General features: G+C 37.4%; 1 protein-coding gene across 1 annotated transcript in view; it reads left to right on the forward strand.

Moving 5' to 3' along the window:
* The first annotated feature begins 1,392 nt into the window (after positions 1–1,392).
* The window catches only part of lrguk (leucine-rich repeats and guanylate kinase domain containing), a 42,672-nt gene continuing 21,169 nt past the window's right edge, over positions 1,393–22,895 (forward strand). The window contains exons 1-12 of the mRNA XM_055225687.1: positions 1,393–1,520; positions 2,207–2,299; positions 3,484–3,565; positions 3,650–3,750; positions 5,536–5,617; positions 5,825–5,949; positions 11,354–11,497; positions 12,476–12,556; positions 13,257–13,343; positions 13,422–13,528; positions 15,852–15,971; positions 18,815–18,911. Coding sequence (XP_055081662.1) covers positions 2,288–2,299; positions 3,484–3,565; positions 3,650–3,750; positions 5,536–5,617; positions 5,825–5,949; positions 11,354–11,497; positions 12,476–12,556; positions 13,257–13,343; positions 13,422–13,528; positions 15,852–15,971; positions 18,815–18,911 — 1,038 coding nt within the window. The 5' untranslated portion in view covers positions 1,393–1,520; positions 2,207–2,287. The remainder of the gene's footprint in view (positions 1,521–2,206; positions 2,300–3,483; positions 3,566–3,649; positions 3,751–5,535; positions 5,618–5,824; positions 5,950–11,353; positions 11,498–12,475; positions 12,557–13,256; positions 13,344–13,421; positions 13,529–15,851; positions 15,972–18,814; positions 18,912–22,895) is intronic.

Below are 22,895 nucleotides of genomic sequence, written 5' to 3' on the forward strand. Positions count from 1 at the left end.
ACACTCAGTTCTGGTTGTAGAGTTTTGAAAAGTCCTTATAAACTCATCGTGGTGAATCATTAGGATACTGGGAATGCATGGGAGGGATAACTTTGGATCACTGCAAATGGTTTAAAAAAAAAAAGTTTAAATTCAGTTTTTCATGTTTTTAAGACGGTAAAAAACAGATATAGCGTCCTCAAGGTCCAGATAATTCAGAACAATTGAAGTATTAAAAAAAAGTCCTATTTTAATTTTTAATAAATACGAGATAGACTAAAGAAATTCGAACTGCTTGTGTCGATTTTGTGCTTTTTATTTCATGTTTTAACACTTGTCCATGTACTGCAGTGATGTCAAACTCAATTTCACCGAGGGCCAAATCAGCAAAATGGTTAGTCTCAAATTTGCAAAGATATTTAAAAAAAAAAAAAAATGTCTGTGTAACTGCATAACTCCTGATAAACCGACACAATGACATTTTAAGACAGTCATACATTTAAATTTAGCTTGTCACGGGCCACATAAAATGACATGGCAGGCCGCATTTGGCCCACGGGCCTTGAGTTTGACACATGTGATGTACTGTATAATATAATGTAAATTGATGATTTGGTTCACCATGATAAAGATAATAAACAAAATACAGTTTTTCAGTGTAAAGTGAATTGGAGTCAGAAGCGCACCCATGATCACGTCGCATTTGGAACATGGTGGCTAGCAGGTTAGCTATGTCCATTTATATATACAGTCTATGGTTGTGTGACTGGAGGAATCAAAAGTTAAACAAACAGGCTGACATTAAAATAGGCAGGTGAAACGCATCCATGTGTTTCAGAATGATTAAAAAAGCAAATATATTGGGCTAGAAAGATGGCCTATGTAGCCTAATTGTCTCTTTCTTATTTTATTTGGGCATTAAAAGCTAAAAAACATTGCTAATTAATTGTGTTATAGTTTTCATAATATCTACAAACACAGAGAACTCTTTAAGATCGATCACAATTAATATATTTATCTTAAAAACTGTCTTTTTGCTCGTAAACTCCAACTCCCATAATCCCTTTCACCTGCGCCGCTGCGTTGCTAGGCGACAGGAGACTCTGTGAAACTTACCCGACGTAAACAGCAGCAGTGGAGACTTATTTCGGTCACGTTTTTCCATCATAAACGGATCATTTTCATTTTGTACAGTTATATTATTTACAGATAATTCAAAGTGGAACCTTTTATAACAGCGGTTGTTTTTTTTCGTGTCGAATTTGACGAGGGACAAGTGAAAAAAACGAGGATGGAGGTGAGAAATGACTCGAGTAACGGTTAGCTAATGACGCTAATGACGCTAATGACGCTAATGACGCTAACGACGCTAACGACGCTAACGTGAACACTGCACGTGACTGTTCCGCACGTGCTGTTCATTTTAGCTTCAGTTTGAACAGTTTTAAAAGAGTGGACGTTAATTCTCAGTTTGTTCCACGTCACAGGTGAAGCAGGTGACGTTACACAGGAGGAGTGATGGAGGAAAAGAGACAAACAAGGTCCCACTCTCAAATATTTATGTGTTTTACTAAAGTATCTGAGGTGGATATAGGTGTGTGTGCTTTTGGAGTGAGGCAGGGCATCTGGGCCAAAACAGTGGTGGAAAGAGTAGCTACTAAAATGTACTCGAGTAAAGGGAGGTTATTGTGAAATGGCAAAAGAAACAAAAAAAACAACCAAAACCTCACAGTTTTCAGTCAAAATGGTGAAATTAGGGTTTTTTATTTTAATTTCTCTTTTATATTTTATTATTATTTAATTTTTTTAAATATATTTTATTATTATATTTACTTTTATATTATTATTATTATTATTATTATTATTATTATTATTATTATTATTAATGTATGTATTTATTTATTTACTTTTTTAGAATTAGGTTGTTTGAAACCACGAGCAGCATCTTCTCTAACTTCATAAAGTGAAACGGAGCATTTTGAGCTTTGGAGATGTGACTCAAACATGTGTGAATGAAACAAAACTCAACTCCAGGTCTGTTTTTGAGGAGGTAACAGGATTATAACATGACTTAAAGCTCACACCATTGTAATAATTAACCACTTTCCACCTCTGGGCTAATTTTGTACGAGCCGTCTGCTGAGGTTGTGCATCTAGAGGCGTCTGAGGACTTAAAATAACTAAAAGAGTAAGAAAATAAATCCACATGTGTTTTCCCTCACAAAAGGATGGAGTTTTGACGACTGAGACTGTGTGCAGCTGTGTGCGGCAGCTCGGGTGCTTTGTGAGCAGCGTCGGACTCCATCACATGCCACTACAGGTGAGAGAAGGTTTTACAGGATTTTGATTATATAGTTTACAAATATTCACAAGCATCCTCAGAAATGTCAAACTTTGTATAATTTTACTTGTACTGATGATTTTTTATATCATATGAGGCGACTGTAGCTCAGTTTGTAAAGTGTTCGTCCACTGATCTGAAGGTTTGTGGTTTGAGTTGAATTGTACATGCTCAGATAATCATCAATATCAAAACTAGTAGGCTAATGAGTACAGATACTCATTTGAACAAGCGTCAGCAGTGAAAAAATACATGGAAAAATTAAAGTTTAAATTATAATCATGGTATTGAAAACATTACAGTGTATTGAGCCTTTTATCATTGATGGAGGAAGTACTCAATGTTGCTACTTAAGTAAAAGTACAGGTACCAGAGCAAAAAAGCAGTTAAATGTAAAAAAAAAAAAAAATTGCTCAAGTAAAAATGTTAAAGTATCTGTTTAAAAATGTGCTTAAAGAGTAAAAAGTGAAAGTATTTTGCGCAGGTTTTGAGATCCAATTAAGCTTGTGCTGTATTTTGTTCAACAGAAATAGGTTCTATGCACCGCAACACGGGGGTCTCAAAGCACAACAGTCACTTTATTAAAATTGGAAAACATTAAATAAGCAACCTATTAAAATTAAAATTCATTAAAACTAGAATACGTCAGTTTGTGGTGTTGTAATATTTATTATGCCTCAAAATTATTATTAGCGTTAGCATTGAGACACAAACATGTCTCTTTCTAAACACTCAAGTGTCTGAAGTGAAGTATTCATTTTATTTGTGTCGTGTTTAACATGTTGTCAGCTCCATGTTCACTGTCTGATGGGGCACTGTTGTGCACAGAGCCAAATGAATCGATCTTTTTATTCTAGCTGTTTTTATTTGTATATTTTTGTTTGAGCAGTTTATTTCTGACATGTTCATAGTTTGCACAACCTCAAACTCAGACTGGACTGAAAAGTTAAAAAAAATACTTTTTACTTTTCAGTCCAGTTCAAAAATGTAGTGGAAAGTACAGCTTGCTTGGTCTCAAATGTAGTGAAGGAAAAGTACCACTTTAAAGACTTCTTAAGTAAAGTACAGATACCTATAATTTTACTTAAGTACAGTACTTTATTTCTTTTACTTGGTTACGTTCCACCATTGCCTTTTTTCAATGTCTACTCTTTGCTCCACAGAATCGAAATCTCACTGATGTATCAATTTTATGCAAATACACTCATCTTCACAAACTGGAACTACAGAACAACAAGGTCAAAGGTGAAACAACACAAATAATACACAATAACATTCTGCAAAAGCCCAAAAATGACTGAAGTTTCATTTTGAGTCTCTCTTCCTCAGACTTATCCTGTGTCAGCCACATGCCCGCTCTTGCCATTCTGGACGCTTCCCACAATGAAATCTCGGAGTTCTTTGGATTCCAGGCTCCTAAAAACCTGAAGGTAAAACAGGACCTTGGACTGACAGGAAAAGACTCTGTTTGATTGGTGTCTGGGGCTCGACTCTCTCGCTCACACTATTCCCTCAAGAGAAGCCTGGATTTCCATAGCCCATCTGTAGACCCGCTGAATATACAAGACGGCGAATCCTTCAAATGATAATGAACTTTACTCAAACAAAGTCATTCTCTTTTGCCGACCATTGGTTTCGTAATCCTTTTTTTCACTATTTACTCAAGTAACTTTTTGACGTACTTCTCAGAGTAGTTTTCTGACACCATATTTTTTATTATTCTTGAGTAACACCAATGTTAAAACTTGACTAAAAGTGTTGGTTACTCCTCCCACTGTGACTGATTTTATATGTGACAAGAGCTTTACGTTCAAAATATTTTTTATTATGTTTTACAGGGTATTTCTCTTATCTTAACTGATATAATTACTTTATTTCTAATCTATGTGGTTTACTCCTATTCTTTGGAAGAAATGTATTCAAAGTTTTGTCTGTCTGATTATAAATATTCATATATATATATATATATATATATATATATATATTCATCAATTTTGAGTGTTAAAAAACAGCCATAATATGATAAATTATAATGGTCAGAAGTCCTCAAAATGTCGTGAGTAAACAGTGAAGTGGAATCCATGAATGCCATATTTTCCGGACTATAAGTTGCACCGGAGTATAAGTCGCACCAACCAAAAATGCTTAATAATGAAGGAAAAAAAAAATATATATATATATATATGTCGCATTTTTGGGTTAATTTTTTTTTACAAAATCCGAGGCCATGAGCAGACATTTTATCTTTAAAGGCAAGTTATTATTATTATTATTATTATTATTATTATTACAATAAATTAGAGAAGAACAGGCTGAATAGCAGTACAGTACACTAATGTAACACATAAAAACAACAAACTGAATACTTGTCTAGTGTGTTTACGTAAGATATTAAGAGTTATTCAGATACGCTACGGTAATGTAACATATGCGGCTTGTCCACAATCACGAGAGACAGAGTTTTTTTCACTGGCTCATATTATATATACACATAAAACTGCACATGAACGCACGGAAAATATATAAACCACTTTGACCTGCGAGTAAATAAACCGCTGAACCCAAAACTTTATATTTTACTTCTCAGTTGTGTCTTAAATACTGCTCTGTCGGGACTTTGCATGAGCATAAAAGACTGAAACAGAAAATAGGAAGTAGTTTTCATGACCTTAATCTAGATTTATGATAAACTAAACATTTACAATATTGTTCCAAATGAAAAATGATCACCTTTATGGTTTTATAAATTAAGGGGAAATAAATAAGTGGAAATGAAATATGGAATGTATAAAAGAAAACGAGAAGTAGATGGCTGTTACACTCATCCCTTGTGCGAAAATAAGGTACTTTATGGGGTATTTCTTGCATCTTACCTGATATAATTACGTGTTGTTGTTTTTTTCTGATTTATGTGGTTTACTCCTATTTTTTGAAAGAGACTTATTCAATTTTTAGTCTGTCTGATTATAAATATCCATATATATGTATATTCATCAGTTTGAGTGATAAAAAAACAGCACCTTTGCCAAAATATGATCAATTATAATTATCAAAAGGTTTCAAAATGTCGCCAGTAAACGTGAGCTGGAATCTATGAATATTTGTTTATGTGTCGTCCAAATAGTTCATCAGTATTATTACAATTATTCACATGTTATAGTATTTTTACTGCAGTACTTCGTGTTTAACCATCTCTGTTTCTTGTGATCTTTTAGGTGGTGAACTTTTCCCACAACCGCATGACCAAAATGAGGGATCTATCTGAGTTTTCATCTTTATCTAAACTCACTTTGGACAGTATCCTTTTCAACGACATTTACATCGATCCGCGTGGCCGTCGTGCCGTCGTACCGTCCTACGTTGTCCCTGCCGTGCCGTTTCAATCACACAAACAGCATTATTCAACTCAATAACTCGTGTCTAGACCTATAGATCTGCAGATTTGATTAAAACGGTGTTGAATGTAATTTCCTGTGTGTTTTATTCTTGACCCGGCTGCTGCAGATAATAACTTCAGCGAGATTTGTGGACTGGAACCCTGCGTGAAACTCACCCATCTAAGTCTGGCCAACAACAAGATCTCACGAATCAGCTCTGTGGACAAAGCGCCGTTGATTCAGCTCAACCTGGTACGTTCACTTTCCACCTCGAAAAAGTTGAGCTTGTGTATTTGATGATCATAATTTCATAATTGGGGGATAAGGGACTGTGTAACTCACTGTTTTTTGGAAGAAATATCCAAATTTCAAATGGGGATTGGCTCCACAAACTTGTCCTTTCGACGGACAACAGACACGTCTTTGGGGTTGAATAATTTACTTTTAATTATTTACGCTGACACAGAAAACATTGAGCTTTCACGTGGATAAGAGCAGTAATTACAGAGACCACAAACAGCGATAGTTTATTAGATTAAAAACTCCAAACTCTGGAACAAACTGCCTCCTGATGTGCGCACCATTACTGACTTAGGTCTTTTTAAATCCAGGCTTAAAACATATTTATTCAGACTGGCTTTCAACACTTAGTAATGTTGTGTCACATTATCATTATTTATAATTTGTTGTATTAAAGTATTTTATTTTATTCTCCTATTTTATTGTTTTAGTTTGATTTTAAGTTGTTTTTAGTTTGATTTTACTGGAGAGCACTTTGGTTACCATGAGTAAAGCGCTCTATGAATAAACGTTGATGGATTGATTGATTATAGAGTATGTTGTTGTACCCTTTGGCAATACACTTTACCCACTTTCATTGTCAGAAGTCGCTGTAGTGTTGTGAGTGAAACTGTAAAGCGCTTCAGTATAAATTATAAACGCTACTGTATATATAAAAAAACTGGTGCTTCACAGTTGTAACTATTACTTTTCTCTGCTGGACGCCATTTTGAGGACTCGACTTGACCCCGCAAGAGGTTATCTCGCAATTAGACGCCGCTCTCTGCTTGTTTCCATTGCAATGTTGTACTTTTGGCTATAGTATTCTACATAAAACGTATCTATTACCATGAAGAATGTTCCTAACTGTGTGTTTTTTTTACTTTACACTTTGATGGACTCATGGAGGAGGCATGGCACTTCCAGAAAGTTACGTGGTGTTGCTTTAAGAATAGTAATTGAACTAAAAGTGCCTCCTCACATTACCCCAGTAACCTACAAATCAAAATATCTGTCACAGGAGTTTTTGTTTTATTTTTAATGTGCAGTTACTGTTTTTCTCCATTGCTAGCATGCTGCGCTAGCACTTCTCCGTCTACTTTTGATCATTCAAAAAGTTCCAGTTCCCTATAGGATTGTTAATTGTGACGTCACTTCCAGGTCCAAGTCCCATGTTTACATATTTACAATCCACTCTTTTTTTTTTTTTTTTTTTGGAGACAGATCACATTAAAACATTAAAAAAGAGATTGCATCAGGGTTAGTGTACAAGGCTGAGGTAAGAAGCTAGGCTAGGCTAAGTTAGCGTTAGCGATGACTGGCAGTTAGTGAGATATACACCTTCTATTCTGTGCTAGATTATTATCACGTTATTTACATATTTGACACAGTTTCTGGTTAAACATTCTGAAAGGGAACTGCCTCGTGTTTGACGAATATGGAAAGTACCGCTGTGAAATAATATATAAATAAATAAAATAAGATAGAAATTTGCTGTGAATTTGCCATTTGGACCCAGAAGCGAACAGCATCACCTCCCATTACTCTGGCTCAAACCCACAGATCTAATAAAATGTCGACTGAAGTTCACTCATACTGTTTAGTTTCTCTCCTTCTCGCTCGTTCCTGTTGCCTCTTCTTCATGAATCAGCTCTGGCTTCACTTCCACTTTGAGCAAAACCTTGGCCCCTGCACTAGACCCAGCAGATGGTGCATCCAGCAGGGCCTCTCTCTCTCTCCTCCCTCTCCTCTCTTTCCTCTCTTTCCTCTCTTTTCCCTCTCCCTGTCCGCCCCATCTTTTATCACGGCTTCCCTCATTGTCAGCAGCCATTGCTCTAACAGCTCCGCTCCTGTCTGTGCCGTAGTCCCCCCTTTAGGAGCAGCTGTTCTGGTTTTAGAAAAGAAAAGAACCTGGAGCCGACTCAAAAAAACCACCGCAACAAAAACAACCCCGATGTCTGTCCGGTGTCCATTTCACTCCCGACCTATCTCGCCGCCTCCAAACAGCACGCTCCCGTCCGCCAGCTTGTTCACCGGCCCGATGTGGAACTGACCGAGAGCTGCCAGGGACCGTTGGAGTCACCCACCCCCACTGACAGGAGCCCTCTGCCAGGCGTCAAGCTTGGCAGCGGCGGGCGGAGGTGCGGCCAGATAGCAAGATAACAACTTTAGTCAATGGAAGAGATTCAAAGCGGGCGGCGTTCGTCCAGACACGAGTAGAACGGCCACGGGGATGTGACGATGTAGGGGAAGTATAATGTAGAACTGCAAAATCCACATGTAAACGATGGGGAACTGCTAACTCATAACATGTTTAGAGTCCCTTCTCCCTTTGCTCACATTGCACCAGGTTTGTGAAGTTGTAGTGTACAGTTTTGGATCATTTTTTGCGCGGGAGTATGATTGACGTAGGCTTGTGGGCGGAGCTTTGGACAGAATATGACTGCGAACTCAATTTCAATTTCAATTCGGTTTATTTTTGCTGATTTTACCGACAGAAAGTTAGAAAATCAACCATGAAAACGAAACAGACAAGTAAATTAATAAACAGAAAACAAGCAAATGGAGAAGTGTCCCAGAGGGCCCCCTGTCCTTAGACCCGCCTTCTCGAAAAAACAAAACAGTGGGAAAAAGAGAAACATCGAGGAGTGAAGAAAAGATCCACTCCCACGGACAGGACGGGCTGCAGATGTGTCCAGGACTAATGCGCATCCATCTGCAGTTTGAGTTCGGGTTTATAGAGCCAGAGTCACTCAACTAAGGGACAGAGAGGGGCCCACCCACTGCAGGAGGGGAGCCACCCCAGCCAGGCACCGGGCCGTCCAACCTAACCACGAGGAGAGTTCAAATAGGGCCCGGGAGATATCGCTAAATTACTGAAACGTGCATGGATGACATTTAAAATCTCTTCAGGGACAATGTTATAACATGGTAGAAAGAGTAATTCCCCCTCTTTAAGTAACGTTTTGTCCATTTGTGTATTTTGTTTCATCTCATTTGTTCTGTGCGTGAATGATCCAGGTCGAAATGGACTGTCACGCTCACAGGCCCAGAGACAACTGAGGTTTTCAAGTCTGAGCAGTTTCAAAGGTCCATATTATGCCATTTTCTGATCTATATTCTCATGTTTCCTCGTCACAAACAGACCTGGAGTTGTGTTTTGTTTCAACACACAAACCCTGCAGATTTAGGTTCTTCTCAAACAGAAAACACACTGTTCCACCTTGTGATTTCAGGCTTGGAATTGCCAACTTTTACTGAACTAGTGATAAAATGTAAATGTTAACTTGAAAACTACCACTTCATGACATCACAAGGTGGAACAGAGCGTTTTGAGCTTTGGAGATGTAACAGACTAACAACGCAGCATTAGTTAAACATGTGTGAATGAAACAAAACACAACTTCAGGTCTGTTTTTGATGAGGTAACAACATTACAACATGATTTAAATCTCACAAGAGTTTATTTTGTGTAATATTGTGTAATAAAGGACCTTTTAAATACCAAGGATATAAACCCGTAAGGCTCTAGTCAGACTGTGTTTTCCCACAAATAGACACCTCCCTCTGCTTGTTTTCATGGAAATGTTGTACTTTTGGCTATAATATTCCACAGTATGGCATAAAACGTATCTGTCACCATGAAGAATGTGCTGAAATAATCTTACAGGGGACCTCTAGAAAGTTATGTTGCTTTAAGAATAATAATTGAACCAAAAGCTTAACAGCACCTCCTCACATTACCCTAGTAACATATAAACATATAAACATACAAACATACTAACATACATGCTAACATACAAACATACATACATACATACAAACATACGTACAAACATACTAACATACATACAAACATACATACAAACATACTAACATACATACATACATACATACTAACATACGTACAAACATACATACAAACATACTAACATACATACAAACATACATACAAACATACTAACATACAAACATACTAACATACGTACAAACCATAGTATAGTCATAGCACTTTTTCTTTTATCCTTAATGAGCAGCTACTGTTTTTCTCCGTTGCTAACATGCTGCGCTCGCTCTTCTCCAGCTGTTGGCCTGTCAGTCCTCAGCCGTCAGGGTCAGTCTGCACCTGTCAGGGTTTAGTGAAGAGCAGCGGGGTTGTCATGGCCGTCAGAGCAGGGGGAGAGTTCAGACGTCCTGCGGAGCCGCTCGGGCAACGCGCAAAATGGATTAGTGGAACTCAAAGAGCATAAAACCAGTGGAGGAATGTGGTGAAAGTGAAAGCAGTAAAGTACTATATTTAAGTACACATTTTAGGTATCTGTACTTAAGTACAAGTGGATACTTTTTACTTCACTACATTTGAGAGCAGATATCTGTACTTTCTACTCCACTACATTTCTGAACTGGACTGAAAAATAAAAGTATTTTTTATTATTGTTTGAGACCTGCTGAAAAGTCTGAGGAAACACATTCATAATTTAATAAAACTGTTCAGATTCAGTTGTTTCTGTTCAACAAAATTCAGCACAAATCTTCAAAATCAAAATTTTTCCATTTAAAGCTTTTATAAGACCTCAAAAAATACACAACATACTTTCACTTTTTTTAAACAGGTACTTTAATATTTTTACTTAAGTGGATTTTTTCATGTGATACTTTTATTTTCTTATAGTATTCATTTCAATAAAACATAGATAATATCATATTTAAGATTTCACACAAAAAAAAGTATTTTAATTTTGGTGATGTTTATAATTTTACTTCCTGGTTGGACATGGGCAGCAGATATAACATACGTAATGATAATCCCGTAGCTGTTACCTAGCAACAATAATCTTAACCAGGGCCAGCACCTGTTTAAATCTCACAATAGTTATGATCAGACTAATAAAAATGACATATATTTTTATGTAATGCTACATGTTGATGATGTAGTTAGAGATATTCTGTTTTAGAACTTTAAAGCGATACTTCCTGTATTTTTGTTGAACTTTTTTCCACAGACTACAATGAATATTTATTACTATCCCTCTAAGAAAATACCAAGTCATAGAAGTACTAGTTACATGTTTTGTCGGCTGCTTTACTCGGTTTTGTCAGATAGAAGGTGAAGCTTACGCCCCCTACTGGTCCCTTCTCCACGACTCCATCCCACGTGTGTGACGAGGTGTGTGCTCCCTCGTCACGATTCATGCTCCTTGGACCTCGTTTGTGGATCCTGATGGCCTCTCGTCCGTGTTGAAAGGAACAAATCCCACTGCTGGATCAACCTGGCGTTGTTCTAGTCCAGGATGTGGTTTTGTCTCTTTCCGTGGTTGGATATGACATGGACTCACATGGACTTTAATAGTTTGATATTTTATTTGTCCATACGCAGAGCGGGAACAAGTTGACGAGGATTGAAGGACTTGAAAATCAGCTGAATCTGCAGGTACTGGACCTGTCTCACAACCAGATCTCCAGTCTCAACGGTCTGCAAAACATCCACGTGCTCTGCCTCCTCAACCTGCAGAAAAACATGGTACACACTCTGGCTTCATCTTCATCTTCACCAAATGGAAAATGACACTAAAGACACAACTATTTTTGTACAAATGTAAAGTCACTATTTAAACACATCCAGGAGAATTAAAGTAGCTGTACCTGATTTTTACTTAAAAAAAACGTGAAAAACAGAACTAGTTAATTGTCCAAAGTCATTTATCACATTTTTTATGCGTTCAGACCATCCTAATTATTCACCATGATGGATTTACAAGGGCTTTTCACTCCCTGCCCATTTCCTAATTATCAGGCAGTAAATGTCTTTATAATTAGAAGCAGCTGACTTATTTTGACCTTTTTAGCTCATTATGCAATATATCTGTACTGTAGAAAGACAAATGCTGCTCAAATACATGGACATATATCAGGTACAGGACTTTTAACAACTGCGCGGTTTAACTGGGATGTCATCTACTTGCTTCCATGGACGTTATTGCTTTGCCTGGAATGTTCCACAGTATTGCATTAAACGTATCCATCTCTGTTTAGACCAAAGAGGTGTTACAGGTCAGACTTGTGGAGAGGTGACTCATAGTTTCATACATTTACTCCAGACTGTGCAACATTCAGGCAATTTCTGTGGAGAGAAGCAGGTGACATACTCCTCACCTAAAAAGTTACATACTGCACCTTTTAAATATGAAACGTTAACAATAAGAATCAGTTTGTAGTTGTCTAAACTCAGGCCCGTCAACAGAAATTTGGGGACCTGGGGCAAGAAACCTCACATGGGCCCCCAGCTAATATAAATTAATAGGAAGAGAGTCCATTTTTGGGCCTCTAAGTCAACAGAGTTATTCTATGGGGTTATATATTTTAAAAAAAATACTAGCCCTTTAGTTTATGTTGTAGTTTGATATATATATTGCGTATAAATTTCCTTATTATGACTGTTCTAACTGTGATGAATCCTGCAGCCCTAAGTAACAGTATATTTGTTTGACTTCATCCCCAGATAAGTGAAATCCAGGAGTGCAAGCACATACGTAATCTTTTACTTCTAAGAGACCTGAACTTACTGGAAAACCCTGTGCAGGTAAGCGCCATAATCACTGATCCAACCCTCTGACCACTGCCCCTGTTATTGAAGTGGGACAAAACGGCTAAACTCCACCCACAAACACATTTCAAATAAAGCAGGACCTGGAGGACTGAAGAAGAGAGTGAAAAGAGCGAGATTAAAGCCAGGTCTTTGTAATCACCTGGCTTTAATCAGTCTTTTGTGATGTCACCAACTACTTGAAATTGCAAATTGAGGCCACTAGAGGCAGATCACACTTGTACTTAGGCATTTTTGATCAGGAATCTACAAATGTACCTAATTTGCACAGACGTTACCAAAAATGACTAGGAACAGTAGATAAAGAAATGTAAACACCATGTACACAGTTAAGTAGTGGAAAGTGAAAGTGAATTTAGTGTTTAGTTCCACTTTAAATTTCAATTTCAGTTAATTTTTCTAGTTGAATGTATGCCACCTACTTGTTATGTTATTGTTTTGCTTGGAATGTTCCATATTACAGCATTAAACTCGTGTATCTAGCCTTAATTACCAAGTCTTTTTATTGCTCAAAAATACACATGGATTCCTACTGCGAGCCGGGTCATCTCTTCACAGATCTGACATATAACCACCTATTTGAGCACGTCAGACAAAGCTATAACATCCTGAACACAAACAGGTGGCACACACTCTTGGAAAAGTTACATAGTGAACCTTTAACTTCACTTTTCAGGACCAACCAGACTATAGACTGTCTGTCGTCTTCTTACTTCAACATCTGACTGCTCTGGATCAGGAAAATGTTTCACCAGAAGAGAAGGTACACATTTGAAGCAAAGGTACACTAATTAAAAAAATAAATGGTGAAATAGGAAGTAAGTGAAATATATTTGTGTAGGTTTCCGCGGTGAACAAGTATGACCCTCCTCTGGAGCTGTTAGCCGCCCGAGACCACATGAAGCACCTGGTTTATCAGATGATGCAGCCACAGCTCCTCTACGACAGGTGGGCGTCTGCTGCACTTTTGCATCATTCTCATTGGATTATATTTACCAAAAGGTTTTTAATACATTTTATCAGGGGGAGAAGGAGCTTATGGGGTAGAGTTGGGCCTGTGTGAATGTGGAACAAAGTTTGAAGTAGAGAACTGTCAGAGGAAACTGGAGAAACAAGACCTGGTTTAAAAAAAAGGTCTATTTTAATCCCTCATATTATATTTTTATTTTTTATTTATTTTTTACATTTATGTATTTTTAATTTAATTTATTAATTTAATTTATTTTATTTTTAATTTAATTTTATTTAATTTTATTTTATTTTATTTTAGTTTAGTTTATTTTAGTTTATTTTAGTTTAGTTTAGTTTAGTTTAGTTTAGTTATTTCATTTTTTTATTTTATTTTAAATGCATGCAAATGGATTTTAACATTAAATCCATGAACATAAGACTCAAAAATAGTCCTAGGAAACATGGCCACAGATAGAATTCATGTAATTTAACTCAGTCGGCGCTAAGTAGAACTCTTAGGCTAAGAACAAGTCAGAATTATACTGTAGTAAAAAACAAAGTGTGTGTGTAATAATGATGCATGACACTTATAGCACTTATACTCAACTCCGTTTACATAATGAGCAAAATTGACTCTTGTGAACTTTAAGCCATGTTAGAATGTTACATCATAAAGATATACCCAGAATCGTGTTTTGTTTCATTCACACAAAACGCTCTGTACCACTTTATGATGTCATGAAGTGGTAGTTTTCAAGTTGACAATTACTGTTTAGCTTTAGTTCAGTAGAAACCGGCAATTCCAGGGCTGAAATTATTAAAACGATTCTAGTTCAGGTGTGTGGAGTTTTAAAACACAGTGGAGCACTTCCCGTATCACCACACGATGACATCACAAGGTGGAACAGAGCGTTAAACATGCGTAAATGAAATGAAACGCAACTCCAGGTGTGTTTGTGACGAGGAAACATTATAACATAGATCAGATCATAGACAAACATGGGCCCTTTAGAGAAATAACAGCTAAATAAATAATGTAGAACTTATATCCCACATTATGCAGCGAGTAAAGGAAAACCATGGTTCAGCACTTTTTAAACATCCGTCATCAGCAGATAAAAGACTACATCCTACTTAGTCCTCCCCCCGAGCCTCCTCCAAAGACCCTCAGACTGCTGTTTAAATTAACCGTGGGCGATAAATGTTGCAGCAAAATGCACATTATTCCGTGTCCGTCTTATTGTCCTCAAGTGCCACATAAAAATATACAGCCTCTATGTGATTAAATGGAGTCATTATATTGTAAAGGAAAATCATATCAGGGGAGGGTGTGCGTGCTCATGTTACTCGGTGAGCGAATATTAAACTGCTGAAAGGTCCTGTATTACGCTAAATTAAGCACTGGAGGAGCACTTCCTGTTTTACCTCATGACATCACAAGGTGGAGGAAAGAACTCAGTCTAAAAATGCCTAAAAAGGTTCTGTTTGTGGTGAGGAAACAACATTATAACACACTGGCATTTTGGACACGTCTGTTTTGTTGGTGTTATGTTTTATACTTTAAAATCACTTACAAATTAGGTTATTTGTTATATGTGTTTGTCACCAATTTAAAATACAACATACGTGTACTTAAAATCCTAACAAGTGTCTTTTTCTATAATCGGAGGCTTGGAATTGACTCTTTGTAAACAGGTTTTTCAGAAGACAAATCTCGCAGTAAACATGTTAAACTTATTCCATCCATGCTTGTTCAAAAAAAAATAAAAAATACACACATTTAGCCAATTTGCCAGTATTAAGTTGAACTCTCCACCTTTTCATGCGCAGTTTTAAGTCATGACAATCACTGGTATTTGGCTTTTCATGGCCCTCTAGTGGTGGCTTTGTGTCGGTGCCTTTTTTCAGTTGATGGCAAACAATGACATGTGCTGAGAATGAAAGTAGAATATTATATGCAAACTAATACAGAGAAAGGTACGAGAACAAGTGATGAGTTCAGCTGCAAAAACATCTCTCAGTATTGAAAAAAAGACAAAAGTTTAGTTCTTTTTGTTACCATTTTCTACAGATATTATCAGTGCTAATAATGTACAGTGGGAACGGATGAAATTATATAGAAATGTTTTTAAAAGACAAATCTATATATAAGTAAACTGCAAAACTCCGATCACTTTACAATGACTTGAACTCATCTGTTCAAGTACAAAACAAATACTTCATTGGTCTACAAGCAGAAATACAGTATATAAACCAGTTCTGTGCTTTAGTTTGGTCCGTCCATGTCTGTAAAAAGTACTTTTGTTGCTGTTTGTTGCAGTACTCTCCCCGGTGTGGACAGTCCGTACCCGATGCTGGTGCTGACCGGACCTCAGTGTTGTGGGAAGAGGGAGCTGGCTCATCGACTCTGCCAGGAGCTCTGTGAATACTTCGCCTACGGGTCAGTGTGGACTTCATAATGTCCTAAAAAGAGTGAAGGTTTGACTCTAGCTCCAACCAAAACTACACTGACATTGAAGTGTAGAGTTGGGCAAGACACATAACTCAGTAATTTCACCTACGGGTCAGTATTTACTTTATAATGAAGGGAAGAGAATGAATGACAATATTCTATCACTTTATTGTCTTTTTAAGTCATTTATTTTGGGTGACAGTGGTTGATGGTTCTATCCTAGGTCCAACCAAAGCTCACTTTCCCATTGGTGTCAGTCTGTGATTGGACCGTAGTGGGCGGTTTGAAAAATAAAGGCAATATAAAAAATAACACACTACGTAACTTAAATATGCACTATGGAATTTTGCTAGTAGATAGTCTGCCACTTGTATCCACGGAGATGTAATGGCTTTCTTTGTCTGGAATATTCCACAATATTACATTAACCCTGTAAGGACCGAGCACATTATAGACCATTATCGCTTGCCTAGACTTTTATTCTTTATTTTTAGCCATAAAAATCATGTTAAAGGAAGTATCAGTGTGTACTTTTGCCTTTTTTCACACAACTAACTCTATTTTACATATCCAAATGGAATAATTTACAAAAAGTCTTGAAATTACAAGAAGTGACTCCAATAGTTCAGTTCAAATCTATGTTGAAAGGTTTGGAAATGAAGTCTATGATGTGTAATTGCTTTTAAGAATACATTTTGTGATGTGTTGTCCCTTGAAAAAGAGATTAGTGATCTCAATGGGACTTTCCTGGTTAAATAAAGGTTAAATAAAAAAAAAAATCCATCCTTATTTTTCCTCTGATGCGCTCTGATTGGTCGTCTTCGAGGGATGACATAAGCGCATTACCATAATGACAGTAACATATTTAAAGAGCCACATGCCTCTGCTGTGAGACGCCGTTTGAATTTATATGAAACACATTTGGTCACAGAGTTACGCTAATGGAAAGTACGTAACCGCGGGTCTATCTGCGGCGATAGCATCCGACGCTATAGGGTTAAACTCTTCGATCTCTATAGAGACAAGCAGGTGACGCCACCAGGCCACTCACAGTGAGAATGCAGGTTTTTCAAGGCACTTAATGTGATGTAACACGCTAATCGCCACGGTCCAAATATGACGTGATCATGGGCGAACCGGATTTTTTTATTCCGCTATTGTGTCTCTAACTTCAGATATGAATATTAATTTACCACGTTGCTAAGCGCCCGCGGGAAGGGACATTACCTTCAACAGCCTCGCTCCAGATTGGCTCTTTGGTTGCTATGATACCAGAATTTCTAATATGGAACTTAGCACCAAATTCGCCGCTATACCTGCTCTAGCCTCGATGAGCTTCATTTGACTGGAGCTGAACGCCGTGGGTGACGTCACACCCACTTAGTCCACTTCAGAAAGATTACACACTGCACCTTAAATATAACTAAATACAAAAGGTGGAACATGTTGATGATAAAATCCACAGATGTAAGTTGTCTGAGCATCCTGTAATCTCCTTGACTTTCTCTCAAAGCAGAACGATCGATGAAAGTAATCAGCATTGTAAACCTCCTAATCTTTCCCGTGGTAATTATAATCATATAGGATTACAAAAGCAATGTACCTCTTTATTAGCTTTCACAAATCATATACAGCGCAAACCTCGTCTCTGAACCGCGAGGCCAACCTCATCATTGTTGCATTAATTGAAATCGAGCTACAGTGTGTTTTTATTGATTTGAGAGCGCGCAGCTACGGCCTAACTTCACTCTCGAAGGCTGGTCAACGCTTTCAATGTAATACTGATGCGGACGGTGCTTTATGTTTTAATTACATAGATACAAAAACATGTTTACTTAAAGTTAAACGTATGAAGGAAGGATAATAAAGCAGCTTTAATAAGTACAAATGTAATTAAATGCGTTATATCACACAAAATGGATTCTTGTGAGGGTTTAGCCATGTTATAATGTGGTTACTTAGTCAGAAACATGCCCCGAGTTGTGTTGTTGTGGTCCTGGTTTATTAGTCTGACTGTATCCCCAAAGCTTAAAATGCTCTGTTCCACCTTGTGATGTCATGTAGTGGGAGTTTTCAGGCAGCTTTTACCTTTTGTTCAGTAGAAATGGGCAGTTCCAGGGCTGAAATCATCCAAATGACTCTACTGAAGGTGTGTGGAGTTTAAAAACACAGTGGAGCACTTCCTGTATTACCACATGATGACATCACAAGGTGGAACAGAGTGTTTTTTGTTTGAGAGAAACAGGATTTGTGTTTTAAACTTGTGCGAATGAAACAAAACACAACTCCAGGTCTGTTTGTGATGAGGAAACATTAAAACATAGATCATGAAATATCGTAATACGGGCCCTTTAATAATTTTTTTGAATTAGCCGTTTGAGTGGATTCAAAAGTTTGTGTTAAGAGATATGTTATAATCTGTAGTATTTGTGATATTTAAGTATTTGAGGATTATTTATTGTTTTGTTTTTTCTATATACTCACTTTCGCTTGATAAATATTCACCTTATGCCTGAAGTTGCCGTCATTTGGGTTGTATTCTGCCGATTCGAACAGCAAATAAGTTGTATTGGGACTAAAGAGCCGTTTTAAAGCCTCCAGAGAATCGGTGCAGTGTTGACTCATCGGTCACGTGAGCATTGAAACACAATCTACTTTATATCATATCTTAGCGGCAAAGCTTTTCTCAAATTCTCCATTGAAGTGAATGGGAGTCGCACTTAACCAGAAGTGCCACCACAAAGAAAGCTCGGTTCAGTGTTTAGATTCCGATTCGATCAATAGTGTCGTCGAGCATCATAAATATCTCACTAAATATTTTTATTTCACAGAATCTGCCACACCACTAGGGGCGCCTACTTTGGAGAAGAGGATGGAGTCGACTACCATTTTGTCACAGAGGAAGACTTTCAAAACATGATTCTTATGGTACGCTCGTTTTACTTCTTTTCTATCAAACTTTTTTTACTTACTACTGCATTTTGACTCTGCAAACTGTTTATAGAGATAATGCAAAGATACACTGAGATAATTGGCTATAAACAGTGTTCAGACAATATTTTCACAACGCATCAGAAATGTGCTAAATGTGTCTTGTTTGGGGCTCAAGTATCACAAGTCACCACCGTCACCACCTAAATATCACTTTATATCTCTGTTTGGGAGATTGTTCTATACGTTTGTTACAACTGTTCTGTCTATTTTTACTCAACATTTTTAATACCGTAAATTTTGGACTATAAGCCGCTACTTTTTCCCCACACTTTGAACCCTGCAGCTTATACAACAGTGCGGCTTATTTATAGATTTTTACAGTTTAACGGCCACTGGGGGGCGCTCTAACAGTAAACGCGAAAGTGAGACATGGGGAAAGATTATGAACTGATGCTTTTCAGACACAGTTAAAAAAAATAAAAAGAAAGAAAAAAATTTAAAAAGTTCCTAAATAAAAAAAATTAATAAAAAAATACCCCTTCTGTGTACCATGTTTCTGTGTAAATATCACATGTTACAACACAAAACCTGCGGCTTATATTCAGGTTCGGCTTATATCTGGACAAAATTGACTTTCTTTTCAAATTTAGCTGGTGCGGCTTATACTCAGGCGCGCTCTATAGTCTGAAATTTACGGTAGTTTTGATCATGGTCGATATTACACAAACTTCTACAGGCCAAAGATAATTTATACAGATGTGGAGCAGCTGAAATTAATATTGTGTAATGGAAATTTTTGTTGTTTTGTAGTACAGTGAGTTATAGGGTCTAGTACGTAGACTGTATTGATAAATAGACACAGCCGGTGAATTCCAAATGGGAACTGATCGTGGATGCGCTTCCGGCTCCATCAATTCTGCCTCCAGTTCATTTTTTTTCTCAATATTGAAAAAACGCTGCCTCTTCTCTCCATAACTGCTGCTGTGAGTCTCATTTTGGTCTTAAATGTTCATATTAACCCGCTCTACATGATCCTCGGGTTTTTATTTTACTATTATGTCTATAATTCAAGCTGTGAACATTAATAACAGACCAATGAGGCGACATTAGCAACAGGTTTGATTGACAGCGTTGATAAGCTCTGGGGCCGTTACCTTCAACAGCCTCGCTCCGGATTGGTTGCTATGATACTCACAGTCAAAATTCCAAATATGGAACTCAGCTCAAATTATCCGCTACAACTGCTCTAGCCTCGTCAGACTCACTCAGTCCACTTCTTTACACAGTTTGTGGTCTAGTAATAAAAATGATCAGGTTATGCGTTTGTGTATTTACCTTTTAAATATTTAATCAGGAAGTACGATGTAAAACTGGCTCTTGCCCCTCATTTGGGAGTATAACATCGTCACATTCTCAAATCTGAAAACCACCAATACTCGAAATTCAAATTTAGCATAACAACAATTGCTATTATATCTATTTTTGGATAAATCTCTCACTTCTACCTCTAGTGGCCGAAGTGTACACCAAAGTTGTAACGTAGTTTAGAACCCTGTACTCTGTGACTATGGTTTTAAATTGAAATCATAATAGTAATTACAGGCGTTAATGTGTTGAGTGGTGGAGATAATTAGCTTTAGGAGGCGTTGGAGTGGTTTAAGTGTGCCAGCTGATAATGGCTTAATAAAGACACATTGACGTAAACCGAGCTCTTTCAGGGGGCGTAATGGCCTTAATTGAATTTCTTCATAATGAGTTATACCAGGATGTCATGCCAGGTTTTCCATCACTGTCACAGCAATAGACGGAGCAAAAAATACCCACAAGCCTCTGACTCTATAAATCTACGCATCATTAAAGGGGCGACAGTAGCTCAGCTGGTGTAGAGGGTTTGTCCACTGAAACGAAGCTCGGCGGTGCGATTCCAGCTCCCACAGATAAACGCTGTCATTGTGTCCTTGGGCAAAACACTTCGCTCACCTCGCCTCTTGCGTCTGTGTACACTGCTGTATGAATGTGTGTATGAATGTGTGTGTTTTTCCTTGACGTAAAGCGCTTTGAGTCACTCGAAGGTGGAAAAGCGCTATATAAAAATGTGACTTTACCATAGTTATTTAAACCAATATTTTGTAGTTTTTTGGTAGCACAGCGTATCTGAACATAACTGAAAATATATAAATGATTTCTTCATGTCAGCTGCTAATGGTTCTCAAACTGTGGTACATAAACCAATGCTACACAGGCGCCCTCTGCTGGTGCGCTAAGTCCACTGCAGTTTTAGTATTTACTCTAATTTTGTGTCTAATTTACCAGCATTTTTGTCTTTCTTTGGATAACTTTTATTGGTTAGACCTGCTGTGGCATTGATGTACTACTGGTTTACATTTGGTGCTTGGAAAGTCAACATTTTTCTTAAAGGTTCTATATTAACATAAAATCGACTCTTCTGAGCTTTAAGACATTTTAGAATTCCGTTTCCTCCTCAAAAACAGACCTGGAGTTGTGTTTTGTTTCATTCACACATGTTTGAGTCACACTTTATTATTAGTCTGTAACATCTCCAAAGCTCAAAATGCGACGTTCCACCTTGTGATGTCACGAAGCGGTAGTTTTCAAGTTAACATTTCTTTTTATGTAGGTGTATGGAGTTTAAAAACGCAGTGGAGCACTTCCTGTTTCACCACATGATGACATGACAAGGTGGAGCAGAGTGTTTTCAGTCTGAGAGAAGAACTCAAAGCCTAAATATGCAGAGTTTTTTTGTGTGTGAATGAAACAAAACACAACTCCAGGTCTGTTTGTGATGAGGAAACAACATTATAACATAGATAATAAAATACATACAGCACTCACTGAGATATGTTTTGATGTGGAAATAAAATACTGCACTCTGTAGTAGTTAAAAAACTCTCAAAACTTGTGCATTTGAATTTGTGTCACTGTGCAAGATTATTACCCAGTTTGTCTGTTTTCAGTTCATTGAAGACAAAAAGCTAACACTCATTCCTCGAGTGAGTCCAGGGACTACATAACTGTGTCTCCGGAGCATGCCTTTTCTATTTCCCCAGTGAAGTTTTGTTACGTAAGAGCCTGATGTATGGAGGTGAGGGTCAGGCATGATTTACACACACGCGGCTTTGAAGTTGTTATTAATGCCTTTTGTCTAGCCCCGTCAAAGCCCCTGGTAACGTCTAACACTATGCACACATCCACCCACCCCACTCCCTCTGTCCCTCCCTCCGTCTCTACCTCCACTTTTCACGTGTCAGCTGTCCTAATCTCAGACAGGCTTTACAATCATGCGGCGAGAACGGGAAAAAATAAAAAATAAAATACGCAGGAAGTGGCGCTTATGGCTCTAATCCAATTGTCCTCGGAGGTTGGATTTTCTGAGTTCAAATTTATACGCGACAACTGGACAGTGGTGGAAGAAGTACTCAGTTTTTGTTCAAATGTAGTAACTTTGATAAAAAATGTATTTATATATTTTTTTCTAGCTGTTTTATTTGCATATTTTTTGTTTTGAAATTGATAAAAAATAAACCCAATAATAAAAAATACTTTAACTTTTCAGTCTAGTTAAAAAAATGTAGTAGAGTAAAAAGTACAGATACTGCGCTGAAATGTACTGAAGTAAAAGTAAAAAGTATCCTAAAATTACTTAATTACAGTACTTTACTACTTTTAATTTGTTACGTTCCACCAGTGCAACTGAAAAGCCTCGCCATCTCTGAATTTTTACTCGGAAAGTCAGAGAACATTAGAGAAATTAGAAAATTCAAAACGGCTGCCCCCTGCGTTTGGTGCAGATCAAAAACCCCATTCATAAAAACTGATAGCACTTGTGTTATTTTCGTTTAATTGGAGAAGCACAGTGGAAATGTTGCTGCAGCTAAACTTATTTTTCCCTCAGTATCAATAACACATGTCTGTCTGTCTGTCTCCCTCCCTTCTCTCCGTGAACCTGCTCCTGTGCAG

Source organism: Periophthalmus magnuspinnatus, chromosome 12, assembly GCF_009829125.3.
Source record: "Periophthalmus magnuspinnatus isolate fPerMag1 chromosome 12, fPerMag1.2.pri, whole genome shotgun sequence".
In the NCBI taxonomy this organism is placed as follows: Eukaryota; Metazoa; Chordata; class Actinopteri; order Gobiiformes; family Gobiidae; genus Periophthalmus; species Periophthalmus magnuspinnatus.